At 42.2% G+C, this 23968-nt stretch overlaps 3 protein-coding genes across 11 annotated transcripts in view; 2 read left to right on the top strand and 1 right to left on the bottom strand.

The window, feature by feature from the left end:
- The window catches only part of TRIM23 (tripartite motif containing 23), a gene marked incomplete at its 5' end in the record, with an annotated part of 34603 nt that extends 27597 nt beyond the window's left edge, over positions 1–7006 (top strand). The window contains one exon of the transcript XR_013958639.1: positions 6878–7006. The remainder of the gene's footprint in view (positions 1–6877) is intronic.
- Positions 1–23968, top strand: part of CENPK (centromere protein K) — a 139719-nt gene that overhangs the window by 95176 nt on the left and 20575 nt on the right. The window contains exons 1-4 of one of the 9 annotated variants that reach the window (XM_080638507.1): positions 12394–12748; positions 14888–15071; positions 15185–15263; positions 15921–22054. In XM_080638507.1, coding sequence (XP_080494633.1) covers positions 21902–22054 — 153 coding nt within the window. In that variant the 5' untranslated portion in view covers positions 12394–12748; positions 14888–15071; positions 15185–15263; positions 15921–21901. Of the gene's footprint in view, positions 1–12371; positions 15072–15184; positions 15264–15920; positions 22055–23968 lie in introns of those variants that run through there. The other 8 variants (XM_080638506.1, XM_080638505.1, XM_080638513.1 and 5 more) reach the window with 8 other exon arrangements.
- Positions 240–12298, bottom strand: PPWD1 (peptidylprolyl isomerase domain and WD repeat containing 1). The gene is made up of 11 exons (XM_080636564.1): positions 12085–12298; positions 10928–11030; positions 10328–10428; positions 8970–9090; positions 7451–7898; positions 6765–6955; positions 6108–6297; positions 4568–4749; positions 2803–2884; positions 1979–2161; positions 240–886 (listed from the first exon to the last, which is right to left on the bottom strand). The coding sequence occupies exons 1-11, from the start codon at positions 12227–12229 to the stop codon at positions 743–745; spliced, it is 1890 nt and encodes a 629-aa protein (XP_080492690.1). The 5' UTR covers positions 12230–12298; the 3' UTR covers positions 240–742.

The raw sequence follows: 23968 nt of genomic DNA, 5'->3' as shown, positions 1-23968 counted from the left end.
AGATACCCTAGACTAAAATAATGAAAAAGCACACACTGAAAGAAAGTTAACATTGGCAATGCTGAACACATTGCACAGGATTCCATATGCTGGCATTCCAAGAGTTGATCCTTGCTCTTGGCCACAGAAGACGCATACACATCCATTCTTAAAGGACAAAGGTAGATTATATACCTTGTCATAACAAGCTGTATCATAAGTTAATCTAAGATGCATGTACATTGACTGAAGAGCTTGGGATTTATGACCTTCTCCTTTGTCAAAGATTTTAATACTGTGAAAAAGATTAGTTAGATTTGAAAAATGCAAATAAACATGAAAAAAAAAAATAAATCACAAACTATAACCCTGATCCTATTTTATAAACACTAATGAGGCACAGTGTGTGTTTTTGTTTTTCAGTTTTGCATAGAAGAGATAAAAGGAAAACAGCAGACTTCATAAGAAACATGCAGCTGTTTTTACTTTAAAATACAAAATTATCAGAAATACAAATTTAGGGCACTTTAGGTACATTAAAAATAGTAAAACCAATGAGATGATCTTAGGGTTGGAAAGGACCTTAATTATTCTGTGACTGCTCTGTCATGGCATTTATTACATCTAGAAATTAACAAAAATCATAGAATCACAGAATCATAGAATAGTCAGGGTTAGAAAGGACCTTAAGATCATCTAGTTCCAACCCCCCTGCCATGGGCAGGGACATGTTTCTGTTCTTTCTAGTTCCCCGTTTTGGGTCTCACTTCACTGTGATATTAATGATGCTGATATCCTCATACGGTTTGTCAGTTTTGGGATTGACTTTTACGTTTGAGATTCTCTGAACAACTTCCATTCCTTTAGTCACCCGTCCAAACACGCTGTGCTTGTTGTCTAGCCATGGCTGTTTGAAGGCACAGGAGGAAAAAGAAAAAACATATTAAAATAGAATACAGCATGTAGGTTAGGCACCAAACCAGAAAGAGACTGACCAACAATAAGTGTACATGGATACATTTTATATGTTCAGATTATGAAACTTAACACTATGTAAATATTACCATGTAAGTAAGTACCAGAGTGCAGCTAATACATATTTATATGCATTTAAGCTCACCTTTTCACAATTGTTTTCTTAAAGTGCTACAGAGGTGGAGTTCTAGCAATGCAGTAGGATTTCGTAGTTTAGTTTAAAGTGTATTCCCAGTTCAGAGAAATGCTGGTTCTCTATACCCTATTTCATGGTATTTTCACAGCTGAATTGTAACTGCCAGTCCAGAATACTACTTAATTCAAAATCGTGTTCACAGAGTTTGCGCAGTTAGCAATGTGAATATAGGCACTGATATAACTTAATAAGCCTCAAAATTCTGGTAGAAGGGTGCTTTTTAAAAAGAGACACATGATTTTGAAATAAGTGTTCTAAGAATGCAGTTTCTTTAAGTGTTATGTTTAAGGATTTGTTTTGTATCTGGTATGATTCACATACCAAAATTTCTGGGTTTTGGCACTGAAACTGTACACAGATCAAAGGAAATCTTCAAACCTGAATATTGGCTTCTTTTATAGCTACACTAAGGCAATATTACAATCATCCTGGCACCGGATCAAAAAAAAAAAAAAAAAAATCTAAGTAATAGCTAGATTTACATCATTTTATATTAAATACTCTAGTAGTATTGAACTGCAAACAGGCCTGATTTACTAAGAATTTGGTATCGCCCTTACTTAAAGGCAAAAGGCGTCTTGATCACAACTGACAAAATAATTTTTCTTAAAGGACTGTTTTGGTGAAGCCTACATAGTATACATTGTTGTGTGCAGCATTTATTTGCAAAATAACAAAGTATTATTTTGATAGTACTAGTGTGCTCCTTTTTCCCTCAGAAAAAAATACGTTCTACAACTAAATGCATGTAGATAGAATGTATGTAGATAGAAGCTAACTATCTAGTTAGCTTCTCAGGCCTTCAGTTGAGCTTTTAATATTACTTACCGTTGGCACTACTGTTACAAAAAACTGGGATCCATTGGTATTTGGTCCTGCATTAGCCATGCTGAGTGTGTATGGCCTGTCATGTCGTAAAGTTGAATGAAATTCATCTTCAAATTCTCCTCCCCAAATACTTTCACCTCCCATTCCTGTACCAGTTGGGTCACCAGTCTGAATCATGAACCCCTGCAAAGAAATGAAAGATTATTACCTCATCACATAGAATAAATAAAAAAAGTGGTTTACACCAGGTGACACTGGTTTTTAAACTTACTTCAAACTTTTCAAAACAACCTAAGTGTTAAATTGCTGTGGATAAGGGACACAAAGCATTCAGAGCTTCTGACATGACAATTGAGTACTTGTGAAAAAACAAGCTTACTCGCTATTCCTTTGAAGGAACAGAAATTTGACTACCTGCACCTTCTGCAAACATTTAGGCTGTGTCAGCCTGATTCTGGTGCAGCAGAAGTGATAAGCCTTGCAAGAAATGCCTCTGACATGAAACTAAGTCTTAAGCAGAATTTCTGAACTTTCAATTTTCATTTTCCTTCCACCTTGCCAGTTACAGAACAACTACTAAACAACTTTAGTGAGTGATAAAGACTTTAGAGGTAACTCTGAAGCCATGCCAGAAATCCTTTGTGCAACACAGAAATGAAGGGGTTAACAGAGGGGACTGACCACAAAGGTACATTATCTAAACAAAAAAAAAAAAAACAAAACAAAAAAAAAAAAAACCCCCCCCCCCAAAAAAAAAAAAAAAAAAAAAACAAAAAAAAAAAACAACCACAAAAACAAAAACACAACCCCTTTTTACACGTTACCTTGATGATGCGGTGAAATATGTGTCCATTGTAATAACCATTTCTGCTGTGCACACAGAAGTTTTCCACTGTTTTGGGACATCTAAAATCATGTAACAGAAAATAGAGGCTATGGTAAATATAAAACTATTGTGGCAAGGTCATCAAGATTTCAGCTGAGCCTAAGATTCTTTTACACTGAGCAGTTTTTTAGCACTCTGCAGAAAGAACAACTTTCATCAAATAAGGAAATAAATTCCCACCTCCTGAAACCCAGAGCTGAAAGCAAAAAACACCTGAGTACAAAACTGCATGATTACACAGGAGTGATTCTTCAGCTATTGCTAGGCAGTGCTTAAACAGATCCAAGGCCTTTTCTGCTTCTAACACCACTCCACCAGTGAGTACGCCACGGGGTACACAAGAAGTCAGGAGGCACACAGCTGGGACAGCTGACCACAACTGACCCAAGGGAGAGCCCACACCATATGGCATCGTGCTCAGCATATAAAATGGGGTTAAAAGGAAGGGAGCTGACATTCAGAGTGATGTCTGTCTTTCCAAGTAACTATCACATGTGATGGAGCCCTGCTCTACTGGGGATGGCTGAACACCTGGCCTGCCCAGAGGCAGTGATGAATGAATTCCTTGTTCTGCTTTGCTTGTGTGTGCAGCTTTTTCTTTACCTATTAAACTGTCTTTACCTCAATGTGCAAGTTTTCTCACTTTTGCCCTTCCAATTCTCTCTGTCCTCCCACCGGGGAGGAGTGAGTGAGTGAGCAGCTCTGTGGGGCTTAGTTACTGGCTGGGGTTAAACCACAACAGTCAGAAAAGAGATGTGTTTCCTCAAAGACTGATTCAAGACACCACTGATGAGATGCTCCTTCCCAGCTTTCTACATAGTTAACTTACAAAAATCAATTAAGCAGTGAATGCTCCATAAGCATAAAGTTGTTCACTTTTGCCTTTATAATTCTATTCAGCTATATATATGTAAGGTGTCCAGTGTTGTATATAAAAAATTAGATTGAAAAATAAATTTTCTAGTATTATAGAACTTCTAGTCAGTTGAGTCAGTTCTCTTCTGCTTCAGAGGAGGATACTTGCAAACATTGTTTGGAAGCAGGATGACTACTGCTGATGGACTAACAAGGGGAAAAAAATAGCCAAACCCTCAACCAACCAACCCCTTCACCTTTGTGACTTGATTTTTTCGTTTCAAGAGACTGGCTACCAGAATAAAAATTCTTTGCAATAGCAATTCCAGTGGTCTTGTGAAATGGATTAGCAGCCAGAGTAAATCTACACTGACAGTTTTACACAGTCACACATGCTTTCCCAGCAAATGAGAAAATAGCCAAGTTGAGTCCATAGCTATGGAGTTACTCTAGCTGTAACACGAACATTAGCTGAGGTTTACTGATACTCTAAACTATCCTGTGAACAAAGCACCAGTGACATAACTGATGGAACACAAGATTATGGCCCCAGTTTCTCCTGATCAGTACACAGTTATTCACAACTTCATTCCACAAGCACATGGCCAAAGATTTAAAGGGCATACAAAGCCACATGCTCTTCTTCAGATTTTTAATCATTAATCTTAAGAGATACTAAATTCAAAGCTCAGCTGGGAGGAAATAAGGACAGTAGAAAAAGGGGAAGAAAATAATTACTCCTAGCTTGAAATATAAGTGTTGAATACTGCCACCAAAAAACACAGAAGGAAGAAAAAAATGAAATAATAGAAAAATTACCAAATACATACATAAAACCAAATACATACTCAACAGGAAAAAGCTTGACATGAATATCTCCCATGCTTGTGTGGATAATGGCACTGTCTGAAACTCTTTTGGGACCTTCTGCCTGAGTGGCTGCCATAACCTCTTCTTTAGAAGGTTTCTCATTAAACACATCTCTGTCAGACTCTGCACTCTTTGTATCTTCTGGTTCACGTTTAGTAAACTGAAAAACAAAAGAACAGAAGGTTAATTGTTTGGTTTTCTCTTTTCCCCCCTTATCTTAAGCAGCACTCTGCACCCAAGACATCAATGCAATTATTCAACCTGTTAAACACCCAAGTATATTTGAAATGTAAGAAGAAAATTCTTAGACAGTTTATCCTTGCATTTCAGTATTGTGTGTTGTGCATTACCAGCATTTCCACAGTCAGAAATTTCAGTATAACTACATGCAAATCCAAGTAACTCTTTCTAATCTGTTATCTTTAAACTTCCTCCCCTTTTCAACAGAAAACCCACCACACTTGAGCATCTTTTCTTTAAAAAGAGCAGAGAATAAGTTGTTCCTTTATATTCAAACTAGCAGGTTTCGTCCCAAAACTTTCAGTTTCACTACAAAGTCAAACTAAATCCTTTTACTCCAATACTGCATGAATAAAAAACTACAGAAAAAAGGCAAATTTTATGGAAAATAGCAGATATCTCGGAAATGTGTTATATTACTTACAGAAAATAACACGGAATAAATATGCAAGTACACAAGTAGCTGCTTAAGTAGTAGACTTACATATTAAGTCACAACCACTACATCTTCCTGCATGTATTTTGTCTAAGTGAGTTCCAGATGTTGTCTTTTTTTCCTTACTTGTAAAATCAGAGTAGTATATTTCATTATATACTACAGATTAACCACACAAAGCTTTAGAAAGTATACTAGCTTACTCCAACATAAGACACAATCAAATTAAAGCACATTTAGAGAAAGACAATAGATGTCAATATCTAACCTCTAAGGTGATCACATCCCAGATCAGCTACTAACTACTCTGGAATTGTTTGTTTGGCTTATTCATTGCATCTCACTTTCAACTGTGATCAGAAAGATGACTCCTGTCTTTGTTAGTCATAATGTCCTTTGTACTATCAAGTCCTGATGGTGCTGTTTCTTTACCACACACTTGTTAGCAACTACAGAGATAAGGAAATGGCTAAGATATGGGCAAGAATTGGCCAAGTTACTGACCTGCTCCCATTTATAATTTTTTTCAACTAGAACAAAAGCATGTAGCTTTCTTGCAGAACTGTAATTTACACATCCCAAACCATCCAAGTTTATCTAACTGCTTGAGCAATAATGGAAAAAAAAAAAACCACCACAAACCTCTTTCTAGTCTATTTATAGATAATTCAAGCTAAAAATCCTAGAATATACTTGCAATATGAAGTGACTCCTCTGGAAAAGTTTTGTTTGTACATACTCAAGACAAAAATAACTGGAAAGGTGCAAGTGGAAAAATACAAAATAATGCAGAGGAAACATTAATGAACGAATTGAGTTATTTAAATAGAAACCACACATACCATGTAAAACCTATTTTTTTTAAAAGCTGTGCAGATAACTGTCGGATCTGTCTGGTTATTCTGGAGCACAGGATTTTCAGATGCCTTCATCTCTATAGTGATTGCAGCATGATGTTTCCTTGCTACTCCTTGGAACAATGCTAGTTGCATCATTCTGATGTTCTCTTGTTTTCCCAAGATACGAATACACCTGAAGTACAAGATGGTAAAAAGTGTAACTACTGTTAGCTGCTCACAGGCAGAGATATTCTCCTTTTTGGCTGCAAGACTCAAAGCAAAATTCCAAACCTCTCTCAAAATATTTTACTGTTTTTATGATGCTTCTCTGTTCCAACTTGCTACCTAATTCACTAGTCAGCTTCCTTACATGATAAAATCCCAATGGCATGATCCATATTTACTTTACATTACCACATCCATTTAGCCAGAGATTGATTATATGTTTTTAATATAAATACGCTTGCCATGTTTTCATTTTACTAAGCTTTAAACTGCAGCAATTCATTATGAAGCATGGCAGTATATTACCTATGGTCTAATGCAAAGAGCCTAAATAAAACAGAGACAACAACTGGAGACCCACACAGTCATACCAAGTTTGACTGAATACAGATTTTGAAACAAACATGTTTATCTATATGCCTCATTGGAGCTTACCTGTTAGTTTCTACATTTATGACCTTAATGCCCAACATTGTCCCATAGAGAACGAAGTGTCCAGTTTCATCAAAAATTATATTAACTAATCTTACTGCATCCACTTTCTCTAGCTCACGCTCAACTGCCATTCGTCGGCCAAACTCCATGTCTGGAAGTTGCTGTCTCATCTGCTGAAGTTCAGTAAACATCTACGGGAAAAAAAGGGGAAAAAAAACGCTCAGCACTACTTTGTAATGTATTTTAAACCTTTGATCCAGCAAAAAACTGATCACGCCCTTAGAAAACACAGAATTCAACTGACTCCACTCAACTGAGGAACTAACATAAATACAAGTAATACTCTATTTTAATGACCCAATAGGCATTCATTAAAATTCACTATTATGATGTTATCTGAAATGGGCATTTTCCACAATTGCTCTGTAGTAAAAGTAATCTAGCAGTATGAAAGCACAGAGAAAATCAACACCTGTTTCATTATATAACTAACATAAATCAGTAAGAATTAATTTTGGGGCAAAGCAATAAAAGAGGCAAAGAAGAGAACATGGAAAACCTTTTCTGCAAGAAAAATATAGGAAAGGAAGCTCAGCTTCAGAAATAGACAACTTAGGTGAATGTGCTAGTAAACAAATTCAGGTACAGAAAACACCTCAAAAGAAGAGAAGCAAAACCAAACTCACACTCAGAGATTCATCGAAGACTCTCATGAGCTTCCCTGTCAGAAACCGGAAGATTCTAACTTTTCTGTCAGACCCAAGAGTGGCCATTTTCTTGCCATCAGGTGAAAAACTTATACTGGATGGATAAGCCTTGCATTTGGCAAACTCATATAGATCAGTATCTGTTTTATACTCCCAGTTCACATTCTTGGGAAATCCGTAGTCATGAGGAGTACCAGTCCAGTACTCAATCATTCCAGACTTGTCAGAAGACACTACTACTTTGTAGACAGGGTTCAACCGTATCTGAGTAAGAGGAGATGTATGGAGTTTATCAAAAACGTGAAGTGGCTGGTTATTTCCTCGTCCATCATATATGAATATTTTTCCTGTGCTCTTCTCAGATGTTGCAACAGAAGATACGGCATCTCCAGGGCAATATACCCATTCACATTGACCAGGGTGGTAGCTGCAATGAAGAGTGGAAGGAGAAAACAAAATTAATAAGGAATGGTGTTACTTAGATAAGAATCCATTTACATTATAAATTTGAAATCAAATAATCAGAAGCAAATTTTGAACTGTATTTACTAGTCTTGCTAATATTTGTCTTCCCAAAATTCAAGTGTTACAACCAAGCTTTTAAAAAAAACCACAATTCAGTGGATGGCTCAGCCCATTGCTGTTGCTCACATTTCATTTTATAAAGAGGATATGACAATGTGAAGGGAGAAGGTGGGTATAAAAGAATAAGGACAGAAATCCAGCTAGATAGCACAAGTGGCATTAATGGCTAGTACCCAACTTGTATGACTCAGTAACTTTTATGACTTCAGTTGCTGAGGTGAGCAGCTCGAGAGAGGACGCCTTCAACACCTGAGCGGGGAGAAGCTCAGCGTCCAGGAGCCTCAACTCAGGGCAGCCAGAGCCACCGAGGGAGCCTCAGGACCTCGACAGGACTTGCCCAGGAGCCGGCAGCTCAGCTGACGCGAGCAGCTGACTCACAGGGGGCGGAGCCAGGAGGAGCGGCACCAGCTCTGACTGGGTAAAAACCTGCCCCAGGGAACGCGGCAAACAGAGCGGGCAGAGGCAGTTCGGGCTGGCAGGCGAGTGGCATGGTGAGCACTCGCCGTACGACCAGGGCCCGGTCTGGGAGCTCTGCTCTGGCTGCCTCGGCGGTGGCCAGCGTAGGCACCCAGGCAGAGCCGATGAGAGGGGAGGCTGCAGCGCAGAGCTCGGAGTGTAGAGTGCCTGCACTGGTCTCCTGAGGGGAGGGTGCACAACGGGCAGGGCTGCACTCTGTGCACCCTGGTGGAGGTCCTTCTGCAGCAGGGGCTGAGCTGCGGGACGCTGTTGAAGAATGGGGTTGATTGAACAATGGGGTTGTAAATGAGTTACCTTCAAGGACGTTAGGCTTGTTAGCAACTACAGAGATAAGGAAATGGCTAAGATATGGGCTAGAACTGGCCAAATTACTGACCTGCTCCCATTTACAATAACACCCATTTATAATATCAACAAAACATTTTCAAGCACTTACCTAAGTTTCAGCATGTTGATCATATCAAAGTTGACCACATCAAACACCTTCATTGCTTTGTCATCTCCAACTGAACAGAATAATGCCCCCTCTGAACTAACAGCAATACTCTCAATAACACCTATTTAAAAAGTTAATGCACTATTAACACACAGGAAAGGAACATTCTTCATTTCAATATTCCACAGCAAAAAAAAAAACTAAAAACAAGCAAAAAAACTACAGAGGTTTAAGCCTGTTTGGTAGCTGTTTCTCCACCTTGATTAAATAGCTACCTGACTTTAATAATAAAAAGCAGTAGACAAACAAAAAAAAACCCCTAAAACTACAACACATTGTATCCTATCACTGTTTAGAATCAGATACATAATGAACTACGTATCATATACAAAAATGAAAGCTTATAAAGGCAGCCATTTTCATCTAAGATGTTAATTAAAAAAAACCCTGAAAACAAAGTATATTAAAAAATAACGTGTTCTTCAGCTTGCATCTCTCAAAAGATAAAAAGCAGCAGAATTTTATAGACTATTACACACCTAATTCTCAAAATCACTCTGCAATTCAACTTCTTACAAGTTTTACACAATACTTATTTCTGCTTGGTAGACTTTGTTCACACATTTTGTTTCTGTATGCAATGAGAAGCTAATAGTTAAGATCAAGAACCTACCATAACATTTTTTTTATAACTCTAAAAAGAAATGGTGCTTTCACTACCTATTAGTGGATATTTTTCTTACTGTAACTGTTTTTTTTTTCCATCAGGCTATAATTTCTAATAGCAATGATACCTCATTTCCTATCCAGCCTATCTAATGTTTAGCATATTATAGGAGAGCTATGTGTACTTACTAACTCAGAAAAATGGATTAAAATTATTAATGCTTAATTGCAATTCAGATGATATTCATGACAATGATGCAGAATTTACAGTTGCGATAACATGACACAAAAATAACCATTAATAACAAAAAAAGTAAAAAATATGGAACGAAGGTAGCTTTACTTAAAGCATCATACTTTTAAACTCTGTTTTATGAACTCTGTTATGTACCTTGTTCACTTATTCATGTCTTAGAAATTCTCCCCACAGACAGGTCACAAGGCAATGCAAAGAGCGTATGGGACCTGTGCAGAAGTCCCACATATTTTATTCTTAACCTTATTCCTCCTGAAGTCTGGGACCAAAATGTAACAGGACAGGGGAATGGATGAAGATAGGTAGACACCATCTAATCACTGACTGCAGTAACTGAATCCCAGAACTCCTCACCTCTTTATTTACACTCCCTCTTCATACTAAGAGCAAGGGTGGTGGGAAAGTAAGGTCCTTTAAAGAACAAAAAGCAACTTACCCAGGTGACTCCGAAAGTGTTTAACAAACTCAATTCCTTCTTCTATTTTTTTCCAGAATTTCACATGACCATCATGACTGGCTGTTATAATAAAATCTGTCCTACAATTACAAAAGAAAATAATAACCAAAATTATTGATCTCTGAAAAGTCAATAACCTGAATAAATATACAATACTATCCTTTTTAACTACGTAAATTTTACTCCTATTTTACATCTGGTTTCACAGTAGTTACTATTAACTAATGTGTATGTGTATATAAAAGGGAAGAAAGCTATCTCCTCAATCTGTGCAGTTTTGCTGAATCATGTTTTGTTCAGACACAGTTTACTCTTATTCCTGCATACCCTGCACATTGAAATAAGGATTTCAAGAGCCTCTTTTACTGTTTACACAATTTTTATCTTGCTTTTCAGTAAACCCTTTCTTTTAAACTTAAGTTTAAAAAAAAAACCAAACAACCAACCAAACACCTTAAAATAGCCCCTCTGGACACAGAAAATTTCCATTATTAAGATTATATAATAAAAACCTCCTAGTATATATAAAAATACATCTATGACAATGAGATACAATGGGAAAAAGAAAGGACTACTTACTTAGTACAGGCAACATGTGTGATGACATCTCTGTGCATGTAGCTGCGTTCATACATTGAAGCACACGGCAGATTTGCAAGATAAACGTGTTCAAATTCAAGAACTAAACAGAATAAAAAGAAAAATCAGTATTTATTTTATTTATAAAGGTACATGTAGCTTGTCTTTTCCCTCACTTTTCACCTTGAATTGCTTACTCCCATCTTAATCAAGAATATGCTATAATAAAAGGGGTTTACACTGTGGCTTTCTACTTGCACTTATTGATACTTGGCAGACTAAAGGTACTCAAACTCTACTTTAACCCAAACAGACACCCCTATTTAAAGCAACTATTACCTTGTCTGAACATATGCAAAAGAAAAGAAAAAAAAAAATCTCACAGAATATAGTATCAGAGAATATAAAATTTTTTATGTTACTGACAGATGGCCATCCACACCTCATTTTTCCAAACTCAAATGTATCCCTGTGATTTTAAGAGATTCAAGATTCCACAGAGGTATCGTAGCTTAAATTCTAAGTCGCAACACCTACCTATTTAATTGCTTAACTGGCCCACCTAAAATGATCTCGTTTTCTGCTTCTGACTGATTTTTACATTCTAACCATTAAAACCTGAACAATAGCATTTGTTGCTGAACCAGCAGGTTTGCATCCGCTAAGCACCGTTAAACTCAAGTTTACTTTACAGTGATACCCAGAGAGTTGTGAATTGCCAGGCAAACCAGTACCTAAGCCTTTCCTACTCCCTCAGCTTCGGGCAGTGACCCAGAAAAGAGTTAACCTCACAGCTGAGAGCAGCACAGCTTCAGCAGTGCTGGCGCTGCAAGCAGGAACTCTTAGCCTGTGGGTGTGCTCCACAGAACGCAGAAATACAGCGTCCCTGGCCAGTATTTCTGCACCCAAAAAGTCCCCCCACGGCCCGGTCGTTTTATGTACGACACGGCTTCAGGCCACCGGCTCCCCTCGTCCACCCGGGCCATCCCCCGGTAGCGACCCAACTATCAGTCGCCAGAGGCTGGGACCGCTCCCGCTAAGGCCTGGAGACGATCAACCTCTATCCTCCGGACCTGGCCCGGGCAGCGCCACGGACGTCTCCCGGGCCGCTCCCCAAGGAAGAAGCAAGCAGGTGAAGACTCCCCTCCTCTTGTTACCTTTCCTCTTTTTCGCCTGTGCGGCTTCCCCCGGGTGCGGCCCGACCCAGCTTTCCTCCTCATCTCCCGCCGCCGCTTCCTCGCTGCCGACCTTTGCCTCGGGCTCAGGCTCCTTTCGCTTGCGCTCCAAGTCGGAAGAAGCCATGTGTGTCAGTGACACCAAATAACAGTCCGTGGCGGAACGCGCAAAACCAGAAAACTACAGTCCGGCCGTGGTAGCTCCTCCTCGGAAGTTATTACTTTGGCTCCTCCCCGGAAGTTACGACTAGGCTCCTCCCCGGAAGAGTCCCGACTCTTGGGAGAGCTTTCTAGATATAGGTATCTGCTTTTTTTCCATGTAGGCTGGCTGCCTGCGTCAGAATCAGTGCGTATTTTTTGCTAGTTAAAAGTCCGAGCTTTAGGCGATGCGGAGAGGTAGAGCTCTATACTAGCCAGGTGGGTGGTGCCTCCGCGGGGATGTCCGCTAAGGTTGAGCCTACCCCTTCGCACTGCGGTGTTGTTTCTTGGAGCTGGTTTCCTGATTGTCATCGCATGGTCAAACATCAGAGAGGTCATTTACTGTAACGTCTTTTGTTACCTCTATATTTTCCCTGTATTTATAAACTAGTTACGATTCTGTATTGTGTTGTGTTTCTGTCAACCCAGAGTTCTCGAACTCCGGAACGTAAGTGGCGACGAGGGTGGGATTCCGGGTCTGAGAGAGCGTGAGAGAAATAGTTGGGTATAACAAGAATTAGTGGGGCCGGGTAGCGGAATGCACTGCTACCAGGTTATGCCACGTATTACTGTGAAGTGGGGGTGCACAGCTACCGGATTGCGCCACGTTCTGTACGTGGGCCGGGGGCACAGCTACCGGATTGCAGTACCTTTCTGTACGTACGGCCGCGTAGCGGGTAATGATTTTTTGGCTGGATTTTGTGTGTTTGAAGTATTGTAGTTGTGCGGAGTGTGCTTGTGGGATCCTTCGTGTGTGTGTGTTGAAGGCAGAACCTGGTCAGTGGAGTGTATAGCTGCACCGAGAGACGGTGTTCTGTGTATTTTTGTTGTCAGTCTCGCGTAGAAGCTTTTAATGGGTAGCAGATTAACACTGCGGGCAAGAAAGGGTTAAAGCAGGAGTGTGGTTGCAGGCAGGCGGTTGTAGCTGCTGCCGGGCAGGCAGGCGTTTGTAGCCGCCGTAGAGCAGGGTGAGCGACTGAAAAAAGAAGAAAAGAAGGCAGTGAGGCCCCTGTAGTTGTTTGAAAGGGTTGGGTAATCATGTTCAAGGGGAAGATGCCCTCCGCTTCGGTCCCAGTGCTCCCCCGGTGGGGACCGGCCAGGATGGACGCCGGAGCCGTGGAGTACTTTGTGTGGGATAGGTGGTAAACCTGTATTCAGGTGTGGCCGGAGCCGTGGAGTGAAAAATGCCCTTTCGATCTATTGAAGTACTGGGGGCAGTTTGTAGAGAAACCACAAAGCCTGAAGAGTGCCTGCAACATGGAAGGAGCCTTGCTTGATCTGTTTAAATTAACCTGGGGATGAATCCAAGACTTGGAGGAACAGATAGATTGGTTGAAACAGGAACTGCTAACTGAAAAAGCGAGAGGGGTAGTGCAACCACAAGCCTTATTAGCTGCCACCCAAGCAGCATCAGGGTGACAGGAAAAAAAACACTAGAGAAATTAGCAACATCTTGTGCTGTGTGGGCTGCGCAGCGTGGATGCGGGACCGTGGGAACGGGCAGCAATAACCCAACCAGATTGGGACCCAAAGACATGGAATGGAGATGTTTGGGGTACCAGTGAGTGAGAATTAAATACCAGAGACGAGGCAGACATGAAAAAGGAAGGAGCCCGTGCAGGTCCTGTGTTTAAATGTAAAATGATTACCAGGGCAAACAGACAAGTGAAAACAGATGAATTGCCAGACTATGGTCCTGAGGAGATTAGCAACTTATTGGATAAATACAAGTAGAGGCCACGGGAGAAACCCCAGAACTGGCCAGTTTGCCTCATGGGGGAAGGAGCAGATACTGCATTGCTAGATGGGGTGGATGGAAAGAAGAAAAAAGAAGGGAAAAAAAAAGAAAACCTCATACTAGTGTCAGAACAAGGAAACCCCATTGAACAAGTGATTGAAAAGCTAAGCCAGTTAGGAGGTTTACCAGTACTGGGTTTGGACAAAGCAGCTTAGAACCAGGGGAGAGTGGGAAAGGGGGAGATGTGGGAACTGCAAGCCATCCTGTATCTGCAGTGTGGATAACTACAGAAGAAAAATTAATTGCTGATAGTGCACCTGGGTTTGGTGCATACCAGGGAGTGTTTGTATGCAGGGGTGCAAGGTTGGGCTGGGAAACAGCCTTGAGGGGTGGTTGTTTCTAGAATGGAATTTAGAGTGACTGAAGACAGTCACTGTGGTTGATATGATTTCTGTTTGGCTTCATAGCTCAGATCTAAACCCTTGGTATTCCAGTGGGCCACCCGTGTGGCTGTTCAGGCCTGGAGGCAAGTGCCTGGATGGGTGGGGAGAGTACTTTCACAGATGTTTGCCAAGGCAGGGGCCTTGCAGGAACCCGATGTGTCTTTTATAGACCGATTGGACAATGCTATACAAAAGCAGATTGATGGTCACAGGGCTGCTAGTGCACTTTTATTTCAGCTACCATATGAGGGTGCAGGTGTGGGGATTGCAGGGCTGTGTTAGCCCCAGTCAGAGGAAAATTTACAGACATTGACAGTATGGTTGGGGCCTATGGGATGTGATTCTAATTATTCAGCTCCTGTTATGACTGACCAGTTGTTACAGTCTAATTACATTCTGATTCAAGATTTGCTGCCTACCCTGTTGGAATGAATCTCAACTTGACACGAAACTTGCTAACATGAATATCTGAAACGACTATTGAAGCAAGCTGAAGAAAATGGATGAAAGACTCTGATTACTGTCCATCATGATGCAGAAAAGATACACCAAATTCTGGAAAGAGTGAAGAAAGACAGAGAACATCAATGGTTGGACACTTTCTTCAGATTGTCACCCACAGCTACAGAAAGTCTAAAGAATGTTTTGTCCTGTTGTTGTTTTATTGATATTAACCCTTTCATTTTTTTGTGTATTGCTTCAGGCTTGTTTTGCAGCCAGTGTGCTATCAACAGCACGAGGGATTTGATTCAGTGATGCTGTCAGTGTGGGTCCCTGAACAGGTTAGTCAAATCACCTTCTGATACAGTGGGCTGTCCAGTAGGGTTCCCACAATGGGATGCAGACAGGCTGGTCAGACACAAGGGTCTCATCCTTCTTGGGACACTGACAGGCTGATCAAATATAAAGGGTTCAAGGAAACCCCCCTTATAATGTGACAATGTGGTTTGAGCCATAGGGATTAGTAAGTATTGCTTTTGATTCTGCATGTATGTCAGTGAACATAAAGTGCCAGCCACCTCTGCCCTTCAGCAGCACCAAAGCTCCTCTTTATCTACTGTCAAGATGTCGGAGCAGAGGCTTGTAGGGCTCCTGTGTTGGCTGCTGCACAAATTATTCTGTTTTTATTGGTCATATTGGGATGCATTCCAACCTGCCTGGCCCTTTAACTCTGCAGCTGCTTCACATCCCTTTTTTTCGTCAGAATGCTGCTGCTTTAAGGAGACAGTTTAACCTGTCTTCTTCTCAAGCAAAGCAGATTTTTTCAGGTCTTCCCCTGACTGTCAGTCAACAGCTCAGTCCTCATTTGCCATGTGTGTAAATCCTTGTGGCTTAAAGGCAAATGTGGTATTGTGATTCTTTGGGCCTGCAGAAATGGGAAGGGCCAGTGGAACTGATAACCTGAGGGAGGGGGTATGTTTGTGTCCTCCTACCTACAGGTCTGCAGTGGCTGCCTGCAAAGTTTGTCAAGCCATACCATGAACTGAATAGAGAAGTTAAAGAACCTGATGCCTCAGCTGCAGGAGCTGACCTTGAAGATGCTGAGCAGAATGTGTCAGAGGACGATAAAAAGGAATGATTTGTAAAACATCACTTGGGGGCAACTGAAAAGTAATAACTTGAATACCTGTGCTTGCAGCGTAGCTATTATTAGAGGCTGTGATTTTGTGTATTGTCGTCGCGCACGGAGGGAACACATGCACAATCAATATGATTGATAAAAGTGATCCGTTTATTGTGCTCAAATAATGGGTATATGTAGTGTCAAACTGCCACGTACACACAGCTTCCCGTAGTGATTGGTTGGCATATACAGCATTGGGTACATTCCAGTTGCATTTCGGTGATTTTGCCCTGCTCATATACACATCCTCCCCTCAAGGTCTCTGCTCCTAGTTCACAGACAATTTTTAGCTACAAGGTTGGCCGGCTGGTCTTCTATCTCTATTGGTTAACTTCCAGGGTTTTTCCACTGCTGACAACTGTACACAACTGGTGTTTTTTCTCACTTTCACAGAATCTGTGCTTAATTAAGCTCAGACATGGGAACATGACCTTTGCTTGCTAACCATGTCTCCACAATTCCCCCTTTTTCTTTTTGAGCAAGCCAGACGGATGCTACACTTTTCTTAAGCATTGACATCACACATCGCAGCATACAACTTGCTATTAATATGAATAAGACTACTGCACATAATATCTTTGCACCTTGCATAAGCAAATCTTTAAGCCATCCAGGAATTCCCCATCCTTTAAAGAGTTTTGTCAGCCAGTCCATCCCATCATCTTTCATTAGTCGCTTGACCCCTTCTCTTAATTGTTGTATACCTTTATAGATTGACTCCGAATGATCTGACAAATTCATACAGCACATCCCTTCAAACTCTGCGCAACCATGTCCTTGTGCCAACAACAAAAAATCTATTGCTGCTGTATTCTGTAAGGTGGCATGACGAATACTATCGACATCAGTTAAGAGCCCACTTAGTGCAAGCATAGTAGCATTTGTCTGTTTCGCAAGTCAACAACCTAGTTTATTTAATGTTGCTAAAGCTTGAGCTCTAGCTACTTTGGGAGCTAAAAATGAGGCAGCTATTATTTCACCCAGGTTCCAAAAATTTACTTTGTCATCACAGCTCAAATGAAAAGCATGCTTTGACCTTCAAGAACACAATCCTCTTTTGTATATTATCGTAGTGCTATTAGGGATAAACATGCCTAAGATATCTACTGTACATGGGCAATTATATGGGACTTTATATGGGACGGCACCCCCTGCCAGGCCCGATCCTGTGGCAACTAAGGCACAGACTCCGTTTCTGGCTACAAACAAAATCCCTTATTGAGTGAGCTTACAGGCTTCTATAGTATTCTGCCTAGCGGTTAGTAGTGGTTAGTTCCTTTGGTACTTTTCCATCACGAAACAATCTTATTGATCACGCACTTTCTCAGCCAATCACATTACTGTCCACACACTTTTGCTTGACCAATTATTTCTAAACATAGTTCTTTGCCATCACTACTCATTATATCGAAACTTTCACTTTCCCTTGACTACACATTCTTTATCATGTCTTAAGCATCCTCCTGTTTCCAAATTTACAGTCCTCAGAAATTATCTTGCTGTTCTCTCTTCGGTTCCACCCGATGTTCTTTCTCCGGTTCTTCCCAACTTGTCCCTTTCACTTCTTTCAAGGTTTGTGGTTGATAAGAGTCCAGATGTTCAGGTTCTCCTCCAGGTCTACTGGTGCAGCTTCTTGTGCAGCATGTTGAAGACGGCTTTTTTTTTTTTTTTTTTTCTCCACCCTCTTAATTTGTTCCATTACCTGCTTTATAACACTACCATTGTATTACAATCTTTCTAGTTTTTGTCTTAGCATTTTCTAGTAGCTGCTGCAAATTTGCATGCTCTAACATCTCTTTTACAAGTAACAAATCCACACAGTACAAGGTATAGTTTCTCATTAGTAACTGGCTAGTAAATACAGGTGGTTTTATACACAAAATCACAGCCTCTAATAATAGCTACGTTACAAGCACAGCCACCATGGATCTTTAGGTAGGAGGATACAAACATACCCCCTATCAGCTCCTGAGAAGGAGCTGGGTTAGAGTGATTCAAAGACATTCTGATGGGAAAGGAATGTGAAGCTACAGCTGCCTGCCTGCTTAGCAGCAGCCATAAATACCTGCCAGCAACAGCACTTGCATTAACCCTTTCTTGTCCAAAATGTTAATCTGTTACCCATTAAAACTTTTATACAAACCCAACAACAAAAAATACACAGAACACTGTCTGTCCTCAACACACACACACACATATGTATATGGGATCCCACAAGCACACTCCATACAACTACAATATTCAAAACACAAAGCCCAGACAATCATTACTTCCACTACACAGTCCCTCATACAGAACGTGGCGTAAGGACCCTGTGAAGACAATCAAAAATCAGCTCCAAGCAGCATCATTACAGTGTGAGGTGGCAGGCTCAACTTCACCGGGCGTCCCCGTAGAGGCTCTGCCTCCCCCACATCGCATGAGCCTTGGGCTTTTACACTGACCAAAATGCACACTCATTCCGATGCAGGTGGCCAGCCTACATCGGAAGAAGTGGTCAGCAATATCCATAAAAAGTCTCCAAGGGCTAATAGAAACACAGATATACATGGATATATATTTCCCAACTTCTAATACATGTGGATCACAGAGAGACTATCAAATGAGTTGTATATGGGGTTTCAAGTCCACAGCCTGCCACATTACTCATATAACATATTCAAAAGGCTATAAGGGTACTTTTTTTTTTTTTTTTTTTTCCTTTTTTTTTTTTCTGTAGGGGCCAATTTGTCGTCGGCAGGGAGGATTCCCCCAGGGTAGGCTTTGAGGGTTGTTGTCGCTCGTTGTGGGGAACCCCCCTGTCCCTCGCCCTGTCGCACAAAGGGGAGTGCTACCAGGGCTCACAACACTCCACGTTTTCCTGCGGCTGCCGTTGTTGCTGTTGCCGCGGCCGCGGTTTCTGGCAGTCGCGCTGCAGCTCCGGCGCTGCCCGCTCGGCCGCGCGGCCCGAGAGCTCCGGCCGCGCCTCCCGGGGCACCTTCCTCCACAGCTCCCGCACAAAGGTCTGCACCCGCGGCTCCTCCACTCGCAGTGCCTCGGTGTCCCGCAGCCGCTCCAGCAGCTCCTCTCCTGGAGATAACTTTCTCGATAGCACCCCACGTCTCCTTCCATAATCAAAGAGGGCAGTAAGCCCTTTTCCTAGATCCCGCTTCTCTAAGAAGCACTTAAATAAATCAAAGGCCGCTTGTCTTTCCATTTTTCACTACTCTCTCTTTTTTAAGTTTTGGTACCAATGCAGCTCACCAGCAAGCAGGCCAGCTCAGCGGGCGGCGGAGGCTCCCTCTTCGTCCTCCAGGCTCAGAGGCTCCTATTCTCTTTCAGGATTGACCTCTGTCTCTTCTCCGGGCTTTACCTTAGGACTACTTAGTAGTCCGATTCTTTTTTTTATTATTATAGGCTCCTCTTCTCTTTCAGGATTGGCCTCTTTTTTCTTCTTTCAGTGCCCGTTCTCTGCCCGGCATCTTCGACCAGCAAAACCAAGCATTTTTTCTTCTTTCAGCCCTCCGGATGCTGCTTCTCCGGTGCTTTCCCGCTCTGTGCGCAATTCTCCCAGCCGTTACGGGTACCCGGGTTCCTCTGTTGGTCCCTGTTCGGGCGCCAATATGTCGTCGCGCACGGAGGGAACACATGCACAATCAATATGATTGATAAAAGTGATCCGTTTATTGTGCTCAAATAATGGGTATATATAGTGTCAAACTGCCACGTACACACAGCTTCCCGTAGTGATTGGTTGGCATATACAGCATTGGGTACATTCCAGTTGCATTTCGGTGATTTTCCCCTGCTCATATACACATCCTCCCCTCAAAGTCTCTGCTCCTAGTTCACAGACAATTTTTAGCTACAAAGTAGGCCAGCTGGTCTTCTATCTCTATTGGTTAACTTCCAGGGTTTTTCCACTGCTGACAACTGTACACAACTGGTGTTTTTTCTCACTTTCACAGAATCTGTGCTTAATTAAGCTCAGACATGGGAACATGACCTTTGCTTGCTAACCATGTCTCCACAGTGTATAAGCCACCTGTATTTCCTAGCCAGTTGCTAATAAGAAACTACACCTTGTATGGATTTTTCACTTTTAAAAGAGATGTTTAGAGCATGCAAATTCACAGCAGCTGCTAGAAAATGCTAAGGCAGAAGCTGGAAAGATTCTAATATGGTGGTGGTGTTATAAAGCAGGGAATGGAACCAATTAAGAGGGTGGGAGAACCCCACTGGTGGGAACTTTTCTTTGGCTGGTCCCCCACTGCCACCAGCATCTTCAGAGTGCTGCTGCACCCTGTAGTGGTTGTACTGCTAATGTAAATGTGTGTGCTTTGCCATACTAGTGACTTGTTACTGGGTGAGGCAGGTGATACTCCGCATTGACAATGAGGTGCAAGGACAGAGGCTGGCCAAATGCCTCCTACCGTAGTCAAGGGCAAGACTGGGTTAGCCTCTGCATTTGCCACCAAGAAGAACATTTAGCTCCGCTGTTGGCTGCAACCCAGCAGGTGCTGAGCGGTGGGGACACATGCCACGCCAGACCTTGATGGGAGGGATGGCCTCCTCTGTTACAAGAGGGCCATCCAGCCTGTGGATGGCATGAGAGATGATCTAGTCCAAATCCCCTGCTCAAGCAGGGTCATCTAAAGCAGGTTTCATCATTAGCATAAGTAACTATTATAAGTAATAATAATATAATAAATAACTATTGTATTTGAATCTTCTATTTTCAAAGGCTGATGTCAAGAAGCTGCTCTTGTGTGATTTAAGATTCCTTAAGCAGATAAGGGGATAAAGAAAGCCAAGGACTGTGTCTTTGGAAGTAACAGCATCTATCTCCAGGTTCCCAAGAGTCCCAGTATATTTGACCAACGCATTGGTGAAACCTTGTTTTTTGACCCTGGACATCACGACTTTGCTTTGCTTTTCCTCCATGTCATCTACAGCTTGTTACCAATTTGCGAAGAACCGAAGTCAAAGTGCTTGCCGCCTTGATTGTGCAAAACAAAACAGGACAGCGATTGATTTTTTTGCTTTTAGTACATAACCATGGGTGTGAAGACTTTGACAGGTTATGGTGCATGAATTTAAGTGACCAGTCCAGTTCAATACATGCATAACTACAAAAGTTGAAGATCCTCGCTAGCCAGCTAGTAGAAAACATCAGGTGGAACCCCTTTCAGGTATGGACATGGAGGGTGGGACTAGCTGTAAAAAGCTGTTGTATTATTAAGTGGTAACAGGTATTGAGTTTTTATGCATGTTGTGTTCCTTGTCTTTTAGCGCTAATCCATTCCCTTATAGACAGTATATTATATAAAACTGTAGTACAGATGGTAAAATACTTGTGTGTTCCAAGTACGGACGACGTGGTGGCATGTGTCAGTGGCACTAGGTAATAACCCATGGTGGAACACACAAAAACAGAAGTACTCTTTGTCTGGGGTAGCTCCTCCTCGTAAGGTCCTGCTTTGGCTCCTCCCCGGAAAGTGATGAGTGTGCATTTTTGTTAATATAAAAGCCTCCGCTATGCGGATAGGCAGAACCTCATACCACCCAGGTCAACGTTGTCTCCGCGGGGACGTCCGCTAAGGTTGAGCCTGCCACCTCACACTGTGGTGATGTTTCTTGGAGCTGGTTTCCTGATCGTCATCACACGGTCTTTGGGGTTGGCAAGGTAACCAAACATCAGAGAGATCCTTTACTGTATCTTTTGTTACCTCTATTTTCCCTGTATTAATAAACTAGTTACGATTCTGTATTGTGTTCCGTTTCTCTCAACCGGGAACCCTGGAATTCCGGAACACCATGTTACCTAACGTCACTTTTCCGCGGCAATCGCCTGCCGCATCACAGCCCGTGACGGACGCCTTAAGAGTGACGCAACGGGGCGCAGCTAATGAGGTCGAAGCGCGCGCAGAGAAGTGCTCGAGGAAGGTCGAGCGGAGCCGAGCCGTGATGGTAACGGGCGGAGGTGGACGGCTGCGGTTTCTGTCTCTGCCCCGCAGGCTCCCGGATGCCCCGCGGCCCGCTACCGAGCTGGGCGGCTCTGTTTCCCTGGCTTCGGGGGCCGAGCGGAGCAGCTCCGTGGAGGCAGGGGCAGCCGCGGCGCGGAGGGAGGGAGGGCGGTGTGTCTCAGCCGTTAGGGCCGTGGGGCGGTGGGGAAGGGCTGCGCTCAGCCCAGGCCTGCGGGCAGTGACCGCCCTTCTCGGGTCTTTCTGACGCCGGTGTAGCTCGGAGGTTTGTGCTGGGGAGAATGGGAGCTCCTGGCCTGACCTCTTTTTGTGATGATGTTTGTATTCTGTTTTTATCCTTCTTCCTGAAGTGAGCTTCCGGCTTTGTGGAGTTTTGTGTCGGTTTGTTTGTGGGTTTATTGTTTGTTACTGTTCTTCCTGACGGTTTTCTTAGGGCTTTTGTTACTTTATTTTCCCATCTCTGAATTTCTTAATGTAGTTTTATATTTATTGACATGAAACGTTTTTCATAAGGCTTGTCTATTCACTTGACTGGCACAGAGCCTACAGTACACACTTGGCCCGGTGTGTATTTTTTTACCTAATTACATAGCTCTAAAGTATGTAAAAGCAAATAACATCTTGGAACTGGATCGCACAAATAGTAATGACATGCAAAAAGAAAAAGCACATCAGTTTTCTGTTATAGTGTACAAGTAAAAACTTAATTTTACCGTACAGAAGTAGGGAAAACTGCAAGCTACAAAGAAAAATATCTGAATGTGACACTTGGTTGTACGTACTTTATTAGGGTAATTAACAGCACAGTTTTGGGGACCACAAGTCAGGTTGCCTTGTGCTATAGAAGCCTGTAGTGTCTCCTGCTAATATATATGCAATAATAAAATCATTATGATCATTTAAACATTTGGGGGTGGGGTTTTTTCTGTGTACTCAGAAACTTATTTCATACAAGGCTTTCATGTTGCTGGATTATATTTTTGCAGGGAAGCACGGGGTTAGGACTATTATATTCCACCCCAAGACAGCTTTCAAATTTCTGAAGGTTGTATCTTCCCCCTGCCACTTTTTTTTTTTTTTTCCTCTCTCTATTTTCTCTATTATTTTTCCTCATTTTTTTACCTTTTTTTTTTTACCTCTCCTTTTTTCCCCTCTCCTTTTTTTTCTCCCGTTTTTCCTCTCTTTCCTCTCCCCTCTTTCCTGTTGTTCCTTTCCTCTCCCCCCTCTCCCCCATCTCCCCCCTTCCCCCCCTTCCCACCCTTTCCCAGAGTTTCCCCCCTACCCCCTTTCCCACTTTCACCCCCTTTTCCCCCTCCCCCCTTTTCCCCCTCCCCCCTTTTCCCCCTCCTCCCTTTTCCCCCTCCCCCCTTTTCCCCCTCCCCCCTTTTCCCCCTCCCCCCTTTTCCCCCTCCCCCCTTTTCCCCCTCCCCCCTTTTCCCCCTCCCCCCTTTTCCCCCTCCCCCCTTTTCCCCCTCCCCCCTTTTCCCCCTCCCCCCTTTTCCCCCTCCCCCCTTTTCCCCCTCCCCCCTTTTCCCCCTCCCCCCTTTTCCCCCTCCCCCCTTTTCCCCCTCCCCCCTTTTCCCCCTCCCCCCTTTTCCCCCACCATTTTTTTTCTTCTTTTTTTTTTTTTTTTTTATTCTCCTCCTTTTTTTTTTTTTTTTTTTCATTCACACCTTCTTGGCTATGCTGATGAGCCTTTTTGCTGTGCTGAAAATTATCTTTTCAGGGCTTATTATTTATTTGTTTGTCTCCTTGGTAGTATTTGGTCTGAGAAGAAAAGTATGTTGCATCTCTTGACAGCTTAGTTTCTTTATTAGCCCCCTGTGGGGAACTTTATTGGAGGCATTTCAGGAGTCTTAATAAATAATGTGAACTAGTTCTTTGTGATGTTATGGAGACA

Source organism: Psittacula echo, assembly GCF_963264785.1.
Source record: "Psittacula echo genome assembly, chromosome: Z".
Classification (NCBI taxonomy): Eukaryota; Metazoa; Chordata; class Aves; order Psittaciformes; family Psittacidae; genus Psittacula; species Psittacula echo.
The sequence above is the reverse complement of the archived record's forward strand: the minus strand, read 5'-3'. Positions and strand labels throughout refer to the sequence as shown.

Coding starts and splice junctions, on each gene's coding strand:
- PPWD1 (XM_080636564.1), bottom strand. CDS start 12,229: ATGGCTTCTTCCGACTTGGAGCGCAAGCGAAAGGAGCCTGAGCCCGAG. Junction 6,956..7,450: donor TCTTCGATGAATCTCTGAGT/GTGAGTTTGGTT, acceptor TTTTTCCCGTAG/ATGTTTACTGAACTTCAGCA. Junction 2,885..4,567: donor GTCAAGCTTTTTCCTGTTGA/GTATGTATTTGG, acceptor ACATGATTTTAG/ATGTCCCAAAACAGTGGAAA.